This window comes from Panthera onca, chromosome B1 (assembly GCF_046562875.1).
Source record: "Panthera onca isolate mPanOnc1 chromosome B1, mPanOnc1 haplotype 2, whole genome shotgun sequence".
Classification (NCBI taxonomy): domain Eukaryota; kingdom Metazoa; phylum Chordata; class Mammalia; order Carnivora; family Felidae; genus Panthera; species Panthera onca.
Genome location: NC_138342.1, coordinates 3,392,103 through 3,413,816, shown reverse-complemented (window position 1 = coordinate 3,413,816; position 21,714 = coordinate 3,392,103). Strand labels below are relative to the sequence as shown.

Sequence of the window (21,714 nt, the reverse complement as noted above, 5' to 3'; positions counted from 1 at the left end):
AACTAGCAGATGACAACTGGGACTGGAGCCCAGGTCAGCCTGACCCCCAAGCCACCGACGGTACTTTCCAAGGCATCAACACGACCTCTCTCGTTGCTTAGAAATCTTCAGGCGAGGCAAATGGTGCACAGAGCCCCCCAAACGCGTCCTGTTCAGTAGAAGCCTGGCTGGGCTGCCACCAGCCTAGGAGCCCACGGAGGCAGAAGGCGCCCAGGACCAGCCCCGGCACCCAGCGGGGCTTGCTGTTGGCTGCGGCCAAGGGAAAGTGAGTGCCACGAAATGCAAAGCACACGTTCTGCCCTCCCCAGTCCTGCCCACGGACAGGGAGGATGCGGGCATCCCGGCTCAGGTACGAGGCAGACGCCCACAGACGTGGCTTCCCTGGCAGGCTGCGGAGAAGCCCCCTTACATCAGGGAGCCTCCGTGTAAAGGCCAAGTGCTTCCTGCCACCGAATTGTCAGACGAGCTCTACGTGGCAGAAAAGGATGATGGGGGCCATGCTTCCCTGAGATGCTGGCTCAGCCTCAAGCTCAGACCATCTCTCTGGGGACAGTGGAGGGGGGACAGGGTTGTCAGAAGCGGGTCACATCCCTGAGGGTGACGGTAGGCCCTGTCTTTACAGACGGGTACGCTGAGGCCCAGAGAGGGAAGACAGCCTGCCCAACGTCACACAGCGGCCCGGGTGGGTGGAGCTGGGATTCCCGGGAGTTGAGGCACGACCCATGGGGCTGGATGATGCCGGGGGGGCTGGGCCGGGCGCCGCAGCGGGGACGCGGGGCAGTCGTGACTGCTGCTCTAGAAGGTCTCGGGGACCTGGGGGAAGGGAGAACCAGGGCCAGTGGGGCCGGGCTACAGAGAGGCTTGCAGGCTTGATGGGGTGAAATTCTCCCTCGTGGTCTGAGCCATGTGGATGCAGATCTCTGGGTGGTGCCAGGACCCCAGGCGGGAGCCCCTGGAGAAGGCAGGGGAAAGAGCGTGCCCTCTGGAGGCAGACAGAGCTGGGTTGGAGTCTGGCTCTGCCTCCCTGGCTCTGGGAACGCAGGTGCTACACCTGAACGATGCAAATATGCTTCATGCCCCAGGGGACAAGATGGACCCTGTAGTCCCCCCGTCACTACAAAGCATTATTACGAAATGGCCAAGCCTTATCCAACCCAAACTCTCAGCCACGCATTACTGGGGGGCAGTAAATGGCAGGAAAAGCCAGCTCAGGCAAGCGCAGGGGGCAGTGGGGGGAAGGTGGGCGCAAAGAGCCCACCCACGTGGGAAGAGGAGTGTCTGGGCACATGGGGTTCAAGCCCGGGTGTGGCGCGACGCCAGGCGGCCACCAGGCTCTTCTGGGTATTTGCTTCCCCTCCCGTCACGGGGACGCCTCCCTCCGGTCATGGGGACACCCGGGCAGCCCCGAGAAGCACTGTGAGAACTCAGGAGCATCTGGCCGGGCGTGGGGCCCGAGGGAGCGTCCCGTGAGCCGTGGCTGCGGTGACACTGAAGTACAGTCCTTCCTGACACCCTAGAGGCCACGGCAACGGAAACATCCCCGAGTAAACAGAGACGCTCCGCTCAGGTTGCTCTGCCCCGCGTCCTACCAGCCCTGAGGCCCAGGGCTTTCCGCCCATGCGAGTCGGCACACATCTGGCCGGTCCCCTCCGTGGCTCCCAACATGGTCGTCACCCACAACTGAGCCGCGATCCGAACACCACGGTGTTCTCCTGTGGCAGCTCTTTTAGCTGACTTCTCCAGCCTCTCCCACACGTCAGGACCCGCACCCTCAGTCCCTACCCGAGACCCCTGGGGGAGGCGGCATCGGAGGCACACAGAGGCTCCACAATCAATAATGCCAGCAGGTGACCGAGCTGGAATGTCAACACCCGAGTTCAGTGGAGGCCTTGTCCTGTCCTGTCGAGGCAGGGGCAGAGCAAGGGGTGTGAGGAAGTCCCCGTGTCGGTGCAGAGGGGAGGGACCAGAGTCCCGGCAGCTGCTGCTGTCGGCCACCACGGCTGGCCCCGCCGAGGACCGGTGCCAGGACAGACCCTGCCGGCTGGGGCCCTTCCCACCCTCTTCTGTCATCACCCCGAGGCGCCCATCTCCTCCGCGCAGCTCAGCTCTCCCACACTCCAGATGATGCTCTGGGGAGTCAGGGTCCCAGGCGGGTGACTTCTCCATAAGCGAGGGTGACACTCCCCTTTCTGGGACAGTTAAGACCGGACTCGCCAAGAGTTCATCAAAGTCAAGGGCACCTGGGTGGCTCAGTGGGTTAAGCGTCCAACTTCGGCTCAGGTCATGATCTCACGGTTCGTGGGTCTGAGCCCCGAGTCGGGCTCTGTGCTGACGGCTCGGGGTCTGGAGCCTGCTTCGGCTTCTGTGTCTCCCTCTCTCTCTCTCTCTCTGCCTCTCCTCTGCTCATGCTCTGTCTCTATCTCTCAAAAATGAATAAACATTAAAAAAAAAAAAGAGAGTTCACCAAAGTCAGAACTTGATTCCAGAAAATATGCCATCTAACCCCAAATTAACCTCAACGACAGAATCCAAAGGTCCTGGGTGGCAGGTCAGGGGGTGCCCCTGAACACGAGAGGAAACAGGTCAGACTCAGGGATGCCCCTGCGGAGCCAGAGCGTGCCAGCTGGTTCTCGGGCGAGAAACCGCCCTTTTCAGATGGATTTCTGGGTCAGGATGATTGGTCTTCTGCACCTGATTCTGACAGAGTCATGCAGAGAAGCCAGGCACCAGGGCCCCTGCTTGTGGGAAGCTCCCTAACACCGTCCACCCCCACTCCCAGCCAAAGGACAGCAGCCCCCGCAGAACGGAATGTTCTGGAACTCCCACCAAGTCACGGACTTCGTGCGCCCTGCTTAGACTCGGCAGCACTCCTTGCCCACTTTCACTGCAAAAGGAGAACATACGCAATGAAGAAAACTTGGGAAAGTCGCAGAGGGTATATAAAGACGCAGACGTGGGGAACCTTCTTTGTCCTCTTTCCACGAGAGAGGCCGCTGCGGACATCATCGTGACGCGTGTCCCCCGGCTTTTCCTCCTTTATTGTGTCTGCAGCCTGGAGATTGCGGATGACGTACAACCCTGCCCTCCGCCGTTGTCTAAATTAAACTCGTCTGCTCAAGCGTTTCTCCCAAAGTTAAAACCTCCTCACATACTGTTAACTAGAATGTTCCCCCCACCCCCAGGCCGTGAGCAGCTCCAGCGGGATGCGGACTGTGTTGGTTCTTGTCCACTGCTCTTCCCCGGAGGCCTGGCGCTGTGCCGGGCACACGGCGGGCGTGCGGTAAGCATGAGCCCCCCGAACGAGTGACCGCACGGCGGGCTGGTGTCTCGTCACTCCCCTCCACGTTTAGGCAGCTGCTAACTTCCTGTGGCACTGATGTGAGCACCTTTGCGGCTACCCACAGTGGGTCCTTGTCCACACTCGGGTTAGGTGAAGGGCTGTGTCTCTGTTCCAAATACCCAGGGCTGTGGTAACCAGAGTAGGGGACCGGGGCTCGGGTTCTGGCTCTGCCGCACTCTCTCCTCGACCCTGGACGGTTGCTTTCCCTTCTCCGGGCCTCAGCTTCCCCTCTGTGCATGTGAGTGGGTTTGCTCCCCGACATTCTCCAGATCCCTCGCAGCTCCGAGATCTTAACCAGGCAGCCATGAACTCAGGACGGTGGAGCCGGCCGCCCAGGCTCTCCACCTGGCCCTGCACCTGTTTGGGGCTGAACCGTGCCTCCCTCCAAATCCACATGCTGAAGCCCTACCCCTGGTAACGCAGAACGGGACTGCCTTTGGAGAGAGGGACTCTATGGCGTAATTCAGGTAACACGAAGCCAGTCACGTGGGCCCCAATCCAGCATGAGCGGCGTGCCCTTGTTAAGAACAGGAAATCTGGACCCAGACACAGACCTAAGGAAAGCCCTGTGAATACAGAGAGAAGAGGTCCGTCTACAAGTCGAGGAGGGAGGCCTCAGCGGGAACCAACCGGGCCCTCACCTTGAACTTGAACTTCCCGCCTCCAGAAGCGAGAGAATAAACGTCTGTGGTTAAGCCGCCCCGTCTGTGGTGCTTTGTTATGGCGGCCCCGGCACATTGATCCAACCGGCCAGGAGCCAGGAGCCTCTGAGCAGCTGGGGATGCCCACCTGCCAGGCCCGCAGCCGCCAGGGACAGTATCTAGGCCCAGACAGAGCATGGGTCTTGCTCGAGGACCTGGCATCCATCAGAGCTGGCCCTGGGGCCCCTCCCAGATCAGGGACTCCCCTCAACCCCACCTCGCCCGCTGTGACCCCCCACAGGCTGCAACGTCAGGAGACCACCACACTCCTCATCTGCTGGCCCCCGTGCCAGCAGGCCAAGGCTACGTGCAGAGCTAAGGGCATTCCCTCCATACCACAGGGAAACTGAGGCACAAGGAACCCGTAGCTAGCGCGTGGGATCTGGATCTAGGTCTGACACAGGATGCCGCCTCTGACAATTTCCCTGGCCACCCAAAATAACAGGCCACAAACCAAGCAGGCAAATACACGGGGCCCTGAGGCCACACCCAAGCCATCTCAAAGGTGACCCACATCATGTAACTGAAGGAAGACGTGCCTGCAGCCTGGTGGCATGGAGGAGGGGAGCCTGTGACCTGGGAAGGTTGTACAGACTCTCGGGCTTTGCCCAAAGGGCCCATCTGGGCAGCTGGATGCCGGACAGAGTGATGCCCACCTACACCTGTTAGCACCAAGCTCTGGGATGATGCCAGTCTTCTTGGCGGGAGGGGGGCATCAGGGCACTTGCCCTCATTGATGATGGAAGCCCCTGACACGCCAGATGTGCACAGCGGCCACACACGAGAGCCAGGCGCCAGGCACGCGGGACCACCGCTCCCCCCACTGCGGTGTGGGGTGCACATAACGGCCCGGGGACACATCTGGGGCATGAGCCACAGGTGGACGGGAGCAGGCGCGCTGGCATTTCCAAAGGGCTGGGCAAACTCACAAAGACAAGGGAACGTGGCCGCCTAGCAATGACCATCACAAGCTACTGAGGACCTACTATGTGCAGGGTTTCCCACTCGAATCTCATCCGCTCCAGGTGACCAGGAATATTGTTTTCACACCCCAGGAAGCCGAACTCAGGAAGGTGCCACCATTCGCCAAGATCACAATTTGCCACCAGGCGGACAGCACGGTTCAAACCCCAGCCCCCTTGCTCGTTGGATTCACGACCCCGCACGGCCCCCGGTGCCCACAGAGCCCCTCTCCCAAGACGACCACAAATGCTGGTGCTCCTTCCAGGGTTCCCCTTGATTACAGGAGGGACCGGAACCATCAATTATGATCACAGAAAACCTAAAATTACCCTGTGTGCACCCTGTCATTATCCCCACCTGCCATTAGATAAATGTGTCTGCAGGTTCTGCCGGGTCTCAGGGCGCCCCGCTCCCCAGCCACCTCCAGAGAACAGGTTGGCCATTTCAGAAATCCTCTTCTAGAGAATTCTGCCTCCCGCTGCCTGCCATTTGCTCTCAGCCACTCTCCCAACGCCCACTGCCAGTGCGGTCCCTCCTTCCTTGGTTGGAGGGGGAGGGGACTATTTCCCCTGCGAGATGGGTCCCTGGAAACAGCCCTCCTAAACCAAGAGCAGAGCTCGGGGCAAGCACTCGCTAAATGCACACTCCCTCCCTGGTCCCATTTCCCCCCAGCTTGTCCCGGTGGTTTCTGCACCATGGCCAAGGGCCATGCTGCAGTCTTTGGCGAGACAGGCTCAGAGGAAAGAGCACAGGAGGCAGGCAGCACCAGGTTTGAATCCCCACTCCGCTGCGTGAGCCGAGCAAGGGACTCAAGCATGGTGAGCCTCGTCGCACCCTGAAAAATGGGGTGACGGCCCCTCTCTGCCAGGGAAGGTACGGACCAACCCTCCGCCCAGTGCCAGGCCACAGGAGACTCTCAAATCAGGGGCCCCTCTGGCCGCGCACCAGACTCATGCCCTCCCTGCTATAGGTCTCAGTTTCCCCAAGCGCAGTAGGTGCGGCTGGCTTGTGACGCTGTGGGATTTTCCAGGGCCACACAGAGGCTGTCAGATCTGGTGGGTGCGGCGGGAGGCAGCCTGAGGGACGCGCAGGGGTGCGGGCCCGAGATGCCGAGCGGTGGGAGATGGGGCGGGTCGCACCCACCTGCGGGGTCTGTGCCCCCAAACCTGCAGCTGAAGAGCCCAAGACGCCGGGGGTCGACCTGACGCCCCCCCCCACCCCGCTCAGGCGGCGCGAGCGCAGCACAAGGGCGGCACCCCCTGCCGCAAAGCCCCCCAAGTCATCACACCTCTCCGTGGCAGGGTCTGCGGCGGCCCTGCTCCGCCCGCTTCTGCAACCTGCAGCGACCCGGGACCCGTGAGAAGCAAAAAAGTGGCGCCTTCCAGACAGCCGGGCGCAGCCACCCGGGCCGGCGCGGTGGGAAGGGGTCTCCGGCCCGGGCTGCAGAGCTGCGCGCGCCGCAGGCGCAGGGGCAGGGGGCTGCGGACCGCCCCTCGGGTTTGCCAAGACCCCGGGACAAGAGTTGGGTGGAGCCAGTGGGTGATTTCCCCGGTGCTGCAGGTGCAGCCCCAGAATGCCCCCACAGCCCTCGCTGCGCCGCGACCCAGCTCGGGGACGCGCCGGTCCCTCGGTCCCCACACTCACCTGCACTCATCTCGGCGGCGGCAGGGAGGCGGGCGGTCCGGCGTTGCGGCGGCCCGAGGCTCCTGCCCGCAGGGGCCGCGCCCGCGCGATCGCCAGCCCGCCAGCCCGCGGGTTCCCGGGTCTGCCAGCCCCGGGCAAGGTCCGCGCTCGCCCGCAGCGCCGCCGCAGCCCCCCGGCGCGCCGGCCCCGCCCCGCCGGCCCCGCCCCCCGCCAACCCCGCCCCCTCGCGCGGCCCCGCCCCGTTCCGCCCCCGCCGCGCCGCTGGCAGGACGCGCCCTGGGAAGTGTAGGCGCAGCGCCCCCGCCGCTCCGCCTTCGCGGCCCACCCGCCGCACGGACGAACTACAAGTCCCGGCAGGCAGCGCGGCCCGCGCACGCGCAGCCAGGCGACGCCGCTGCGGCCTCCCGCCGCGGCCGGTGGGTCTCTGCGGGGCTGTCAAAGCGGCCTGGCTGGCGCCTTGGCTGGCGGCGGCTCCCGAGAGCCCGGGAGTGACAGGGAGAGAAGCCAAGGGACAAGAGCTTGGTGCAGCTCCAGTTGAGTCGTGGAGTTGCAGGGGGCCTGAAGACCTGGGCCAACCCCCGCCTCACCCAGTTGTGCAGACAGGGAAACCGAGGCGGGGCGCGGGCTGGCGCGCGGCTCCCGACTCCAGGTCTAGGGCAACACACCGCAGGCTCCCGCCGCGCTGCACTGGCTGGCGCCTTAGGAGGGGCCGCGTCCTACCCCACGGTAGTCCCCGGCCCCAGTCTCTCTCCCCCCCCCCCCCCCCCCCCCGCTGTCACCGACTGCCCTCTGTGACGTCAGGAGCCCAGCACGGGGCGGGGTCCGAGTCCTGGAGAGGGAAGGACTAGGGGTGGGCCTCAGGAAAGGACTGGGAGCGGGCAGAACCCGCTGGTGCCTGGTACTGACAAAAGGGGTCCTTGGGGTGCAGGCGACTGGACTGGAGGAACATTCGGGAGGCAGGCTTCCGGACCTGGCACGGCGGGGTGAGGTGGCGGGAGGACGATTGGCTTGGGCCAAGGCTGTTGGGAGATGCAGCCAACAAGGGAAGGAGGGCTGGCCGCAGAAAACGTGGACTCTGAATGGCATACCGAAGCGGGAGCAGATTCTCTGGCCCATCTACCCCGGACTCCAGGGAAAGCCCAGGCCCAGCAGAACCGGCCACAGGCAAGGCCGGTCAGGCCCGGCCGGGCGCCCTAGCAACCCCAGGAGGCCTGCCCTGGTGGCTGGCCCTGCAGCTGCAGGCTCTAATCCCTGTTCTGGGCTTTTCCCCAGAACACAAGCGCGGTGTGGTGCGAGGGTCCGATGCCTCCCTCCCCGCTCGGCTTCCCCTCTTAACGCGACCCTGAGCAAGACCCTTATGTGGGCATCAGGACCGATGAGCGAAGTCGGCTGAGAGCATGAAATCTGGGTCATCGGTCTTGGCCGGGCAGATGCAGGCCAGCAGGGACGGAGGAGCCTGAGGTCTGACCCACCTGGTAGGGAGCCCAGCTTCACCTGCTCGTGCAAGGTGCCTCGTGTCCATCATCCAACCAGACAGAGCTCCTGCCTCACAGGACGGTTCTGGGGATTGCACACGCTAATGTATGCCGTGCACGCCTCTGAGTTGAGATCGATAAACGTCTTGGACATCATGCCATCATTATCACTGTTGTTCTCAGTGCCTTGCACGGGGTCTGCGGCAGAGCGGGCTCTCCCCACAATCCCCACAAACGTCTGTGGAGTGAAGGGGGAGAAGGATGGAGGCAGGAGAGGGTGGGAGCACCCCTGCCACCGCTCACCCTCCTCAGGAAGCTCTCTGCCGAGCCCCCCGCAGTCCTGCTTCCTCCCTGGCAGAAGCATCAGCACCCCCGTGTCTCCAAAGATCCCTAGGAACCTCCTGGAAGCATATGATTTCCTCCGCAGAGCCTGGTGAGGACGGCAGGGAGGCCGAGGTCACACCGCCCGGCCTCGGGAAAAACCAAGGTGTGGATGCGGGTGTGAGTCAGGGTGGGTGTGGTTAGCCTGGTTCCTGGCTGGTCCCAGAGCTCAGCCTGCTGTGTGGCCACCCCGGGCCTCCCCATGGAGCTGGCATGAAACAGCAGGAAGGGAGTGGGGGGTCACAGCAGTTTTCAACCCGGAAAGACCTCAGGGTCATGTGATTCTGGCACATTCTTTCAAGAGGACGGAACCTAAGGCCCAAGGAGGCCCTGCCCAGAGTCACCCAGCAAATCAGAGGTGAGGGAGGGGCTTGACCTAGGTCTGTGGCTATGCTGCCAGCCCTCCGCCCTCAGCAGGTGCCCCGGCAAGGGGACCTGTCACCGGGGCAGGCCTGCTCGCGTGTCCTCTCTTCCTGCACAGCACCTGCCGCCACTGACTGATTGGATAGACTGACCCACACTTTGGTTCTCATCCCTGGTACTGTGAACCAGGTGTGACCTTGGGCAACTTGCTCACCCTCTCTGTGCGTCATTTTTCTTACCTTTCAAAGCACAGTATGAACCCCAGTAGGGTTTGTTAGGAGAATAACGGAGTAATGTGTCTGCCAAGAAGTCAGAGCCCCATAGGTGTTATTATCACCATTGTTATTAAAACATATCCGGGAGACACATCACTTCCCCTAAAGACTGTTTTCTTTTCTCGTGTATTTCTTACATCCATCCACCCACCCCCCATCCATCCATCCAACCATCCATCCATCATCCATCCATCCATCCTTCCTTCCTTCGATCATCCATTCATCCTTCCATCTGTCCATCCTTCCATTCTTCCTTCCTTCCATCGTCTATCCGTCCATCATCCATTCATCCTTCTATCTATCCATCCTTCTTTCTATCCTCTATCCTTCCATCCATCCATCCATCCACCCATCCATCCATCCATCCTTCCTTCCATCATCCGTCTGTCCATCCATCCATCCATCCTTCCTTCCATCATCCGTCTGTCCATCCATCCATCCTTCCTTCCATCATCCGTCTGTCCATCCATCCATCCTTCCTTCCTTCCATCATCTGTCCATCCATCCATCCATCCATCCATCCTTCCTTCCATCATCCGTCTGTCCATCCATCCATCCATCCATCCTTCCTTCCATCATCCGTCCATCCATCCATCCTTCCATCATCCGTCTGTCCATCCATCCATCCATCCTTCCTTCCATCATCCGTCTGTCCATCCATCCATCCATCCTTCCTTCCATCATCCGTCTGTCCATCCATCCATCCATCCATCCTTCCATCATCCGTCTGTCCATCCATCCATCCATCTATCCACCCATCTATCCACCTTTAATGAACACCTTTAGTGTACTGGGCACTGTTCTAGTTTTTAAAAAATGAGAATTTTTTTCTCAAGTCACATGACTCATTATAGAAAATGATGCCACCTGAGGCCCTGAAGGCAAAGGGGGGCGGGTGTCAGAGGACCTTCAAGGGCTCCTTGAGACAAGGAGGTTCCAGGCTAACAGTCAGGGGACAGCTGGCTGGGTGGGCGCAGATACAGAAGGAACCATAAGGCGGTGGGGGCTTGCCTTCCCCGCCCCCAGCCCCCTCCTGCTGGGCTCACACCTCCTGCAGACAGAGGGACACCCTTGTGTTCTGGGCCCCTGGCAGACAAGGAAGGGGCTTCACCTGCTCCTTGAGGGCCCCTCCCACCTCAAGTGCTTATCACAGCTTTCACTGGGGTCTTCAAGCCCCTCACAGGTGCCCCAGACAGTGGCCCCCTGGCCCTTTCTCCCAGCTCCATGCCCATTCTTGCCCCACATGCCTCTGCCTCACTGTTCCCACCTTGGAACTTACATGGTCCATTTGATTTAATCCTTCCCACACCCCTTGAAGCAGGGCTGTGGTCTTGTACCCTATAGGCTTGGAAAGGGGACAAAACCTGGCTGGGCCTCACGTCGGGGAAGCACAGAAGGGGTGGAGATTTCCAAGACTCTCGTGGACTAGGTCGGAGCGCTGGCCGGAGCCTCTGACCTGCAACACTGGCCTTTGTCCCTCCCGGATGGGCCCCGGACACTCGGCCTGCTGCCTCTGGCACTGTCACGGCTGCCTTGGGATCCGGAGGCTCTTAGGTGTGGACGCTGCTCCGAGGCCGTGCTCCAAGGAGGACGGCGGTGTCATTGGGCCAAGATGTCAGAGCACCTGGGCCCACGAACAGCCCTGCCTGGTGCTGACAGGCAGGTGCTGGGTTGCACAGGAGGCTGGAAAGGGATGGTCAAAACCCCGGGGAAAGGCCCTTTTCTTTTCATGATAAATGCTCCTGCGAGAAGCACAGGCACGTGTCACTGTGCCACGGGCCTGCAAATGGCTTCAAAATTGGGGGCATTTGTCCTGAAAATGTTTATTGCCCCTTTGAGACACACGAAGGCCTTGGGACGTACAGCATGTTGGGTGGAGAGCCGGGTGGCCCCCCAGGGGCTGACCTCACACAGTCTGGGTCAGGTAGAGATTTGGGTCGGGTTTCTCGAGAACAGCCCAGGAGGGGCTGGGAGGCAGAGGGGTCAGCGACCCATGGGCCAGGGGGCTACTCCTATGGGACAGAAGAGCCTGGATGGAGGGCTTTTGTCTCACCCTCATGGGACCAGCCTCATGCTCAGATGGTGGGAGCTGAGGGGCAGTGGAAACTGCCCCTGAGCAGAATGCCCAGGGCCAAGCCAGGCCAGGCGGGCAGCCAAGACCTGGGACAGCTCTGTGCCCATGAACCCTTCTTTACTGGCATCACCATCATATCCCCATTTTACAGACAGGGAAACTGAGACTTTAGCTTACCCCAACGCAATCTATTCCCAAGTGGAAGAGCCAGGCCCTTTGGAGGAGGCTGTGGGCTTTTGGGACAGTGCCTTCTAGGTCTGGCACCCGGGAAGCCAAGCGACAAGGCTGAGCGTCCTGGGCCAAGGATGTGGAGCAGGCCTTTCTGGGCCCCAAACTATGCCAGGCCCGCTGCTCCCTGGGCTGCTGCAAATGCTCCCACCCTCACCTGGATAACTCAGGCTCACCTTCTGGATTTCGATGGAGACTTTCTCCTTGGAGAAACCCCCCTGACTAAGCCAGGGGCCACCTCTGCTCCCTGCGGCATTGCCTGTCACTGCCACATCACTCCCCAGTCTTGCCATTTGGCTCCTGTCTGGCTCCCCAGCCAGACGCCAAGCTTGCCAGGCAAGACTTGGTCATCTTGGGGTCTCTGGCACGTGCTGGGGTCTCCAGAGCATCTCAGGGTCCGCAGAGCACCCTGGGGTCTCCAACGCAGGGGAGAGTAGCCACTAAACCGTGGTTTCAACACGCTCCCGGCCGTGGTCCCCTTTGCCACCCCTTGCTCAGCTCTTTCCAAAAGGAAAGAGGTCATACTCCCCTGAGCCCCCCTCCCAGTGTTCCTGACCTTGTCCTGGGTCTGCTCAGGCTTCCCACAAGTTGCTTCTACAGAGAGCAGCACAGAGTGGCTGGGATCCCCCGGGGCCTGGTCTAGAAAGGTGTCGCCCTGAAAACCCAACTGTGCCAGAAGCCCCCAGTCAAAGTCACACGGTGGCCAGCGGAAATAGACAGCATCTGGTAGCCCTCAATGACCCCAGGGCCCCTCCGGGCACAGTCTGGCTGCAGCTGTGGGTTTCTCTGTCCTTCCTTCACCTCCAAATACAGCCCAGCAATTGATTTACTTCACAGCCAAGCGGGGGAACAAATGAAATATGTTTTCATTTGTGGGATCTTTCCAGGCACTCAATAGTCTAAAACCATGCCATATGAAGCCAAGGGTAAAAGCAACACGTGACTGGGGCGCCGGGGTGGCTCAACCGGTTGAGCGTCCGGCTTCAGCTCAGGTCATGATCTCGCTGTCTGTGAGTTCGAGCCCCATGTCGGGCTCTGTGCCGACAGCTCGGAGCCTGGCGCCCGCTTCGGATTCTGTGTCTCCGTCTCTCTCTGCCCCTCCCCGACTTGTGCTCTGTCTCTCTTTCTATTAAAAATAAATAAAATGTAAAAAATAAAATTAAAATAACGTGTGACTCGTGTCTTGCAAGAGCCTTGCTCTCGCAAACGGACATCACACACCTCGAGTGTCCGGCTGACTCGAGCCCAACCTCACCGTCCCACGCCTACGGCTCACCTGAGTTCCCCGGGGAAGGTGGGAAGGAGGAGTGTGCTGGGGGGGGGGGGGGGCGGTCACGGGTGCACTGCCCGACTGCAGCCACCAGTCCTTCCACCCTCGCCACCTCCGGGTTCGGCAGACCCGGCAACGTTTTGCCGTCACGGAGCCGGCTGGTCACGGTGATGGAATGAAGTCGGAGATACGGGCCTCGTCCTGGAAATGACTCCGCGCAAGACGTGGCGTTTGGGCTGCCGATCAAATAGCCTTTCGCCTGATGAAATCGTGTGCCTCTGCGGCAGAAGCGGACGGGGGCAGTGGGGAGCATGTGAGAGCAGCTCAGAGGCAGGGAGACACATTCACCCAGCACCTTGCGGTGCTGGAAGCCGGGGAGGTGAGGCAAGAGCCGGTCCGGGCCCCCCGGGAGTAACTGGAATGTGCAGAGGGACTGCACCACGTCCTGTGGCTTTGTGCGCAGGAACAGTCCCGCCTCCTGGGAGAGGGAGAGGGCCCAGGCGAGGACCGTCCTCCCCAGCTGCCAGCGTGAGCAAGGGGTGGGCTTTGGGGAGGACCTTCACCCCCTCGCCTCCTGCAGGATTGCCAAGGGCTTTGTCCTCACCACCTCTCGCTCCAGCGCCCTTTCCGGCCCAGACGGTGAGCACCGCGTGGTTTGACGCACGAGGGGCCTTAGGTCACCAAGACTAAGCGATGTGCAGAAGTCACCAGCGAGGACAGGCCTGGCTGAGGCCCGATGAGCGTCCTTCCGACGGCCAGCACAGGGCACTCTCCACTAGAATTTTGGGGGGCTCCAACCAAGCCACTGGGAGCAGACGCAGGACTGAGGGGTTTGAGGACAATGCCAAACGCCACTGTCTGGGGCAATGCTAAAAGATGCAGGTTCTGGCGTTTTCATATTAAAAACAAAAGCAAAATAGTGCCCTCCGGACCAAGCTTGCCCGTCACCCCATGATCATCTTGGTCATGTTTCTGGGAGAAGCGTCTACACTCGCTGTCTGCACCACGTCCCCTCCCGTTCACTCAAAACCACCTCCAGTCCCCGCCCAGCCGCGCCCGGCCACACACCGAGGACCCCCTCGGGGCTCCATCCTGTGGACACAGCTCCCCCTGGGAGCTGATCTGCTGTCTCTGCAGGTCCCACACCAACCACCTTTCCAGAACACTCCATCGTTTCCTGCTCTCACCCCTCCCGGTGTCCATCACTGGGTTCTCCCTCCCTGGAGGGTCTCAGGGCCCCCCTCCCTGGGCAAATGCACACCCACCCTCGTGGGGAGGAAGCCCCTTCTGTGATGGTCAGTTTCACGGGCCAACTCAGCCAGGCTGTGGTTCCCGGCCAATCAGCCAAATACTCACTCCTCTGGACGTGGCCGCGAAGGTTATTTTGCAGGTGTGGTTAACATCTGTTATCATTTGACCTCCAGGGAAGCAAATTGCCCTCCATAACGTGGGTGGGACCTCATCTAATCCTTTCAAGGCCGTAAGAGCAAAACTGAGAGCAAAACTGAGATTTCCCGGAGAAGAAATTGCACCTCAAGACTGCAGGGTCGACTCCTGCCCGAGCGTCAGCCTGCCCTCGGGATCTTGTTCTTGCCAGGCCCCAGAATCCCATGCGCCGATTCCTTAAAAGAGACCCATATCTACCCCCTGCCTACTTACCTATCTACCCACCCATCATCCATCTGTCCATGCATTCTTTCTTCCTTCCTTCCATCCATCACCCATCCACCCACCCACCCATCCGTCCATCCTTCCATCCCTTTGCCTCGGGCCTCAGTGGGTCACAGCTCCCCAAGGGCTGCACTCCTCACCCACTTCACCCCCCAGCCCTGTTCCCATCCCACCACCTCTGGACCTCCCACCTCTGGACCTGGGTCCCACGGCTCCACTGAAAGGCCTTCCTCTCCTCCTCTTCCTGGCCCTACCGATCCGTAAGAACTGGTGTAGACACCACCTCCTCTAGGAGGTTCTCCCTGACCCCTGAGCTGAGCTGGGCACTCCTCTGGGTTTCACTCCTCTTATTACAGGTCTGGTCACATGAAACCGTTGATGAGCGTCCTTGTGTCCTGCACGAGATGGTGAGCTTTGGATGCTGTGAGATCCTCAGAGAAAAGCTGGGATCTGAAGGACCAGGAAGGACAGCTAAAGGAATGGGCTGGAGGGACAGCCCAGGCAGGGGACTGTGTTTCATTCGATGTTTTAACTCCAGTTCCTGGGGCCCTAACTCATTCTGGAGAGTCCTTGGAGTGTCTCACAAAGATTTGAAAACAGTGATTAAGAAAGTGGGGTGAAGGGAAATGAGGTAGAGAATAGCAGGAACTTGGGGCTGAGGTCTTCCACTGACCCCTGCCCCGGGTGGGGACACCAGCCGAGGGCAGTCCCACCTGAGCCCCAGCAGAGAGAGGGACGGGCCAGTTACATGCCGTCCTGTGTCTACATGACTAAAAACATCTGCAGAGAAGAGGTGTGGCTGTCCTGTTCTTCTAGGTCCCGTGGGCGAGGAGCCTGGCCTCGCCCACACCCCACCCGGCAGCAGACCAAACCGTCCCTTCCTTCCTGTCCCCGTGGGGAGCTGGCCAGAGGCCTGGGTGCTGACTGAGCATCCAGGGCACAGAGGGCCTGGCACAGGGCAGGTGAGGAGCAAGTGTTTCCCAGAAGGAACTTGGCTGTGTTCATGAAGAGGCCGATTTTTCTTAACAGGAAAGTGGCACATAATTTCACGGAAAAGACTGGCTACTGATCACCTTAAAAAATAAAACTACTAGTTAACTTATCAGCAAAATGAGTTTCTTTGGAGCACAGCAGAGAATCGCAAACCCGCATCAAGCGGCCAGACTAAAACCACAGGTGAATCCTTAGAACCGTGATGGCTCTTTTATAGTAGTGGGGGGGGGGGGGGGGGGGGGCACTATTGTAAACTGAAAGTCTATTGGATGAAACTGGGAGTTGGAAGTGTAGTGGCTTCTCATTGGCCGGGCTGTGGCAGTCTCTCATTGGCCGGGCTGTGGCAGTCTCTCATTGGCTGGGCTGTGGCAGTCTCTTACTGGCTGGGCTGTGGCAGTCTCTGATTGGCTGGACTGTGCTAGTCCCTTACTGGCTGGGCTGTGGCAGTCTCTTATTGGCTGGACTGTGGCATTCTCTCATTGGCTGGAACTGTTGCTGGGGGAGAAGGAAACCTTCCTTCTCCCTGCTGGGTTAGTAAAATACTGGCCACAGTGGAATCCGCCTGCAAGGTTCTTCTCTTTCCGTTGGGTCTGCAATTGACGGGGAGGGAGTAGGGCTGAGAGCTCCCCCTGCTGGCCACCGGACTCCATTGTAAACCACATTTCCTTTACTAATTTTCACACTACCGTCCACTTTCCAGGATACTGTTGGGGAGGCGGCGGTGGGGGGTGGCGGGGAAGCTTTATTGTTTCAAGGCCCATCAGTCTCTGTTCACTGGCCCCTGGCAGTGGATTCCTCTAATTGAGGGCACAGCATCAAGGAGTCCTGAGTCCCAGCCATCCCAGCTTTTATGCCAGCCCACAGAGGTGGACAGACAATGCCCCCAGCAAAGACCACCCTGGCACTTTCAGCCAACACCAAGGGACAGAAGGGAAGGGACAGTTTCCCACAGGCCTTTAACCATACCCCACCCTTCCCGATAGCTGGGGTCTCAGGGTCAGAGGCTGTACAGTTTGTGATCATGATCTAATTAAGTATGTGAGCGTGGAGACCGTGGACAGCCCGTCAGGAGCTCCTTCGCCTCCGTGTCCTGACTGCTGTTTATCTAACTTCCCCCTTCCCTTGCTCTTGCTTTCTCACAGTGCCCAGGTTCCTGTTCAGAGGCCACCACTCCTCCTCCACACAGCCCACGGACTTCCCAGCAGCAGGCCCCCACTCAGAAGGTTCCGATGGGTCTAAGGTTGACAAAGATCAGCTACGCCAGTCAGCACCCAGCGTTCCCTGGACACAGGACTTTCTCCAGGAATGGCACGTGACCCAGTTCAGACCAATGGCATGTGAGCAGTGGCTTGCTGAGGAATGATGGAAAAGACGTCCTCAGCCTGAGGACAGAGCTCGGGAAGACTCCCTCCGTCCTAGTCTGGATGTTGTGGTGGCGCATGTACCCCAGTGACAGCTGTTGCAATTTTGTCCCCACTCGGGGGGCCAGCCAGAGGAAATTGTGACAAAGTGGGGCCAGAGCCCCTGGATCCAGCCAATCCCGAGGCCCAGCTACCTCCGGACTTCCAGATCCAAGAGCCAAGGAAGACCTTTTTGTTTAAGCACTTGGATTTGAGTATGTTGTTGTTTATAATACCCCCAAGCCCCTAAATCAACAGTGTTTGTGACTCACTGAAATAAACACGTTTAGAACGGTGATAGGGTCTCCCTCCAGATGGCACAGGGTTTGGATTGGTCCCGGCTTAAGCGGCAGAATCGTCCTGGGGGCCCTCACCTCTCACCTGCCCACCCCCCACCCCGGTCTGGCTGGCATGCTTGGGGAATCCCCGAGAGCGTCTGGCTTACCTGACCCCTCGTCAGAGCCAGAGAGAAAGGTGACATCTTTCAACTCTACTCCAGGCAAGACGCAGGGAGAAAAGGCTATCATCCACTGTATGTCAGGGAAACCCCTTAGAGGTGAGCTGAGAGATGAAAGGAGATGTGTGCCCCTGCAGGTGCTCCCTGGGTCCCCAATCCTCCACCCAACAGGGCAGACAGAAAACCATACAGACCGGGGTCAGTGTTCAACTTACGGACAATCGACAACGTTGTCCGTACAGACCGCCGAGGAAGCACTCAGACCAAGGCCCCCGTTTTGCAGCATGGAAGGTGTGACGTGGAACCCCAGACCGTGGGACCCACTCTCTGGGAAGCGGCCAGCTGACGGGACGGCCCACCCGAGGCTCAGCGCCCCACCTTCCGCTGTGTTTCCTGTTTTCCAGGGTGTGGGGTGTGCACCGAGCAGACAGGCCGTGCGTGGGGCCGGAAAGCAAGGGTGGGAGCGAGATCGGCCCCTGCGAGTCATTCTCAGGGGCCGGGTGGCAGACTTTGTGCTGCCCGCTCTGTGGTCTCCGGCTCCGTGAGGTCAGCGGTCCTGGCCCAGGGTGGTCGGAGGGGATGGCGATGATTCCACCAGGGGACAGAGCAAAGGCTCTATTGAAGTTGAAACTTGCTAGCGAGGACCTCGTCCCAACGGACCACAAGGCAAAGAGTGACTGTACCGGGGGTCGTGATCAGCCCTCAGCCCGAGGAGCCGGGGAGGCCCCTGCCTGGTGGGGGCCGGAGGGCACGTCTGCCATGCACAGGATCACGGGGGTCTCGCGGTTCTTCTGTGCCCCGGGACAGCGGTGAGTAGCGGCCAGTGATAGGGGAGTCCGGGCCCCCCTCCCAAGGCCGGCCGAGGGGGTGTGGTGTCTGTGGGGACAGGGGCGGGGGGAGGAGAGCACCCTCCTGAAATCCACTTTTGAAACCTGCACCTTGATTATTGTTGCCTCCTTTCTCCAGGCCCTTCGCAGGCTGTTGTGAAGGAGAAATGGGGGGGGGGGGGGGGTTGCTCGGGGATTCTTGCAAGTAACGAGTAGCCAGACCCGCGTTCTAAACAGCAAGCCACCTGCTTTCCTGCGTTCGGCCAGTGAGAGAGAGACCAAGAGAGACAGAGTGAGAGAGACAGATACACAGAGAGACAGAGGGACAGAGAGAGTGAGAGAGACAGAGGAGAGAGGCCTCTGCGCAGCACCAGTCTCGTTCCAGCGGTGGGAAGTTACTGAGAGCAAACGCCGGGACGGGGGGTTCACGTTCTGGTTCTGCTTCTGGTTCTGGGTAGAGCCACCTGACAGCCTCCTTGCGGAGGCAGGCGGGGGACAGAAGTCCCCCGGGGGCCAGGAGGACGGGGAACTTGACTGACTTAGCAGGGCTCTCTCTCTCTTGGCGACACGCCTCTGAGACGGGCCTGGCCGAGAAGGGACTTGAAGGATCCCAGCTACCGTCTGTTGAAGGAGGATCCTCATCGAGCACCCGGGGGCGGATCCAAACACGGCTGCACAGGCTTCGGACCCGCAGGCCACGCAGAGCCAGCGGGCGTCCAGGCCGAGCCACCAGCTGGCCGCCTCCTGGCAAAGGCATTGAGTTCATCGTTAAAGGGCTTGGTTTGGAGAGGTGACAGAATTGTTTCGAATTCCGTGGGGTGAGTGCGTGAGCATTAAAATTCACATAACTGTGCACCCAAGCAAAGTACACTTTTGCGCATGAAAACTGGTAAAAATAATAAAAACAACAGCAAACAGGGGCCCTCCCAGTGCTGGACACACATACTTTATTCACATTCCTCGCCTGACTCTGTGCGATGATCTCTGTGCCCAGCTGAGCAAGCTGAGGCTGATCGGGAGAGAGGCCTTCCCAGGGTCACATCTCTGGAGGTGGCAGCTCAGGGACCGGAGACCCAGGCCCACCCCGGTGCCCTGCAGGGCCTGGCACGTAACAGGTGCACGGGGCCAGTCTGGGGTCTGGAATGTCGGCCACAGCCGGCCCTGCCCTTTCACTGCGTGAGGGCCGCAGAGAGCGGGAAGTGCCTGCCTGCTTGGGCCTGTCCTTCCGGAGAAGTCACTCCCGGTGGCTTATTGACCAGGATCTTCTGCTGCACAGCTCGCCTGCTGGACAGAACGGCCCGCAGCTGCCCAGAACCGAGGCCACCATGCCTGCCCCTTGGAGGTTAAGGCAGAGAGCGGAGGTCCCGGGTGGCCTGGCAAAGACAGCCCAGGCATTTGGGCCAGAGCGAGGGAAAGCGCCCGGCATGCCCCAGGGAACCTGTCCTCCCCTGTGCTTTCCTCGGGGTCTCCTGGGCCCCCACCTCACCCGTGGCCTTGCTGTGCTGGCCTTCCTGGATCCTTGGAAGATGCAGCACTCGGGAGTGCTGGAGACCCGGGCTCAGCCCCAGCAGGGTCCCAGCTGTACTGTGTGACCCAGGCGAGCCTCCTGACCCTTCAGAACCTCAGTTTACTCGTCCATAAAATGGGGATGATGACAATGTGGTTGAGGAGAAATAAGACAGAAGAAGGGAAATCTCTAGGGGGTTAAGCTATCAGTCAGGACCTGCCCTGATGAGCAGCACCTGAAGGTTTCATATAATTGATTGATTGATTGATTGATTGATTTCAAAAGTCTTGGCCTGGGTGGCTAAGTCAGTTGAGCATCCGTCCGACTTCCGCTTGGGTCCTGATCTCGTGGTTCATGAGTTCAAGCCCCACATCGGGCTCCGATGTCAAGCCCCACATCTGACAGCTCAGAGCCTAGAGCCTGCCTCCGATCCTCCGTCCCCCTCCCTCTCTGCCTCTCCCCTGCTCATACACTCTCTCTCTCAAAAATAAATAAAACATTAAAAAAAAAAAACCCAAAAAACTCTGGGACTCCGATGAAAAGGCAGTTGAGGGGACCTGAGGTTTCCCAGGTGGACTCTCGGGGGCAGGTGGGAGTGGGGAGGAGAGAACTCAGGCATGACCGCATGTCTGCTGGTCCATGGGCAATTCGAGTCACAACTGGGGACACCCAGGCTCAGAGAAGGTGAGCACCCTGCCTGCGGTCACACGGGCCTCCATCAACGGAGCCAGGAACACCACCGAGATCAAGGGATTTGTAATCACAGGCGCTTCTTAGTGGATCTCGAGGACCAAGAGGGCCACCAGAGCATTTATGAGACTCTCCCTCGTCTTTCCAGAAAATCAGGTCCCATTTGTCATTTGCTTACCAAGGTGCAAACAGACCTGCGGCGGTCCTGTGTTTCCTTCTCCAAATGAGGAGCTGACTTTCCGGGGCGGTGGGGGAAGGGAGCGGACCTTCCGGCAAGTCGAGACCTGGCCTCGGAGCACCGCCAACCGCCCGCACCGTGGACATCGCCTGCGCTTTGCCCCCTTCAGCCCCAAGCTTGCTGGCTCCGCTGCACAGACGGGGAAACCGAGGCACGAGGAAGGTGTGCCCCCAGGGTCAACCGGAAGCCAGCAAATGTCAGCGTCAATAGATGTGCAGACCCCAAGAGTGCTCGGTGCCACCACCATGGTGTGAACCGCCTTTCGCGCCTTCCCTCAGGTACATACCCTCCGGGTGAGTGGGGGGTGGGCCCTGTGGTTTGTGCTGGCTTATGAAACGTTTGTCCCACAGGCTCTGTGACTCAAGGGCTCTCGTGAGGCTGCGGTCAGGCTGTCGCCGGGGCCGTGGTCCCCTCCAAAGGTCCGCCAGGGGGGATCACTTCTGAGCTGGCTCACGCATGCATCCCATTTCTGAGATAAAAACGGAAGCTCAGCGAGGTTAAGCATCTGACTCAAGAAAATACAACCTAAATTGTCAGGGTCAGGTGCATTTGTCTCCCCCCACCCCTCCCCGCAAGGAGGGTGCAGCCAGGGGACGGCTTGCGCCTGTCCAGGTGGGGCGGCATTTGCGGTCTCCAAGGGAAGGGACCTGCGGCCACTCCATGGGTGGATGTCGCTGCGTTGAGTCCTGGCATGGCCCGGCGGGGCCAGTTCCTGACTTCACAGATGTCCCTTAGGCCAGGACGGGACATCTGCCCAGGGTGTCCTACTGATGTCTGGAGCAGGGGGACCCGGGCCGGGTTTGCCAGCTGAAAGCCCTGTTTCTCTTCTCCGTCACTCAGCTCGCTGCCCGTCTCCAGCGGCTGGAGCTAGCACGCGGCTGTCACCGGGACGCAGTCAGCTGACGACCCCGTGATCCCCACTTTGTGGCTGGTCCCGAGTCCTGCCTGTGGGGTCCCGCCTGTGGGGTGAGTGGGCCCCACTCACCAGCTGTGTGAGTTCGGGCTCCCTGCGTCTTCTCTCCACCCTTCACTCTTAAGAGGGTGAGACCAGAAGCCCGACCCCCAGGGGGGCTTTGCAGACAGGTGGGGTGACCCATGTGAGCCCAGGCCGGGGCATTCTCATCCGTCGTTAAGCTAGTAATGCCGTTGCGTGATAAGAGTCGGGGATCCAGGGCGGGGAGAGAACCAGGCGAACCCCAGCCCGCCACTTCCTGGGT

General features: G+C 60.1%; 1 protein-coding gene across 1 annotated transcript in view; it reads right to left on the bottom strand.

The window, feature by feature from the left end:
• Positions 1-6,839, bottom strand: part of ABLIM2 (actin binding LIM protein family member 2) — a 143,064-nt gene extending 136,225 nt beyond the window's left edge. Inside the window, exon 1 of the mRNA XM_078446315.2 lies at positions 6,649-6,839. Coding sequence (XP_078302441.1) covers positions 6,649-6,658 — 10 coding nt within the window. The 5' untranslated portion in view covers positions 6,659-6,839. The remainder of the gene's footprint in view (positions 1-6,648) is intronic.
• Positions 6,840-21,714: the final 14,875 nt, after the last annotated feature.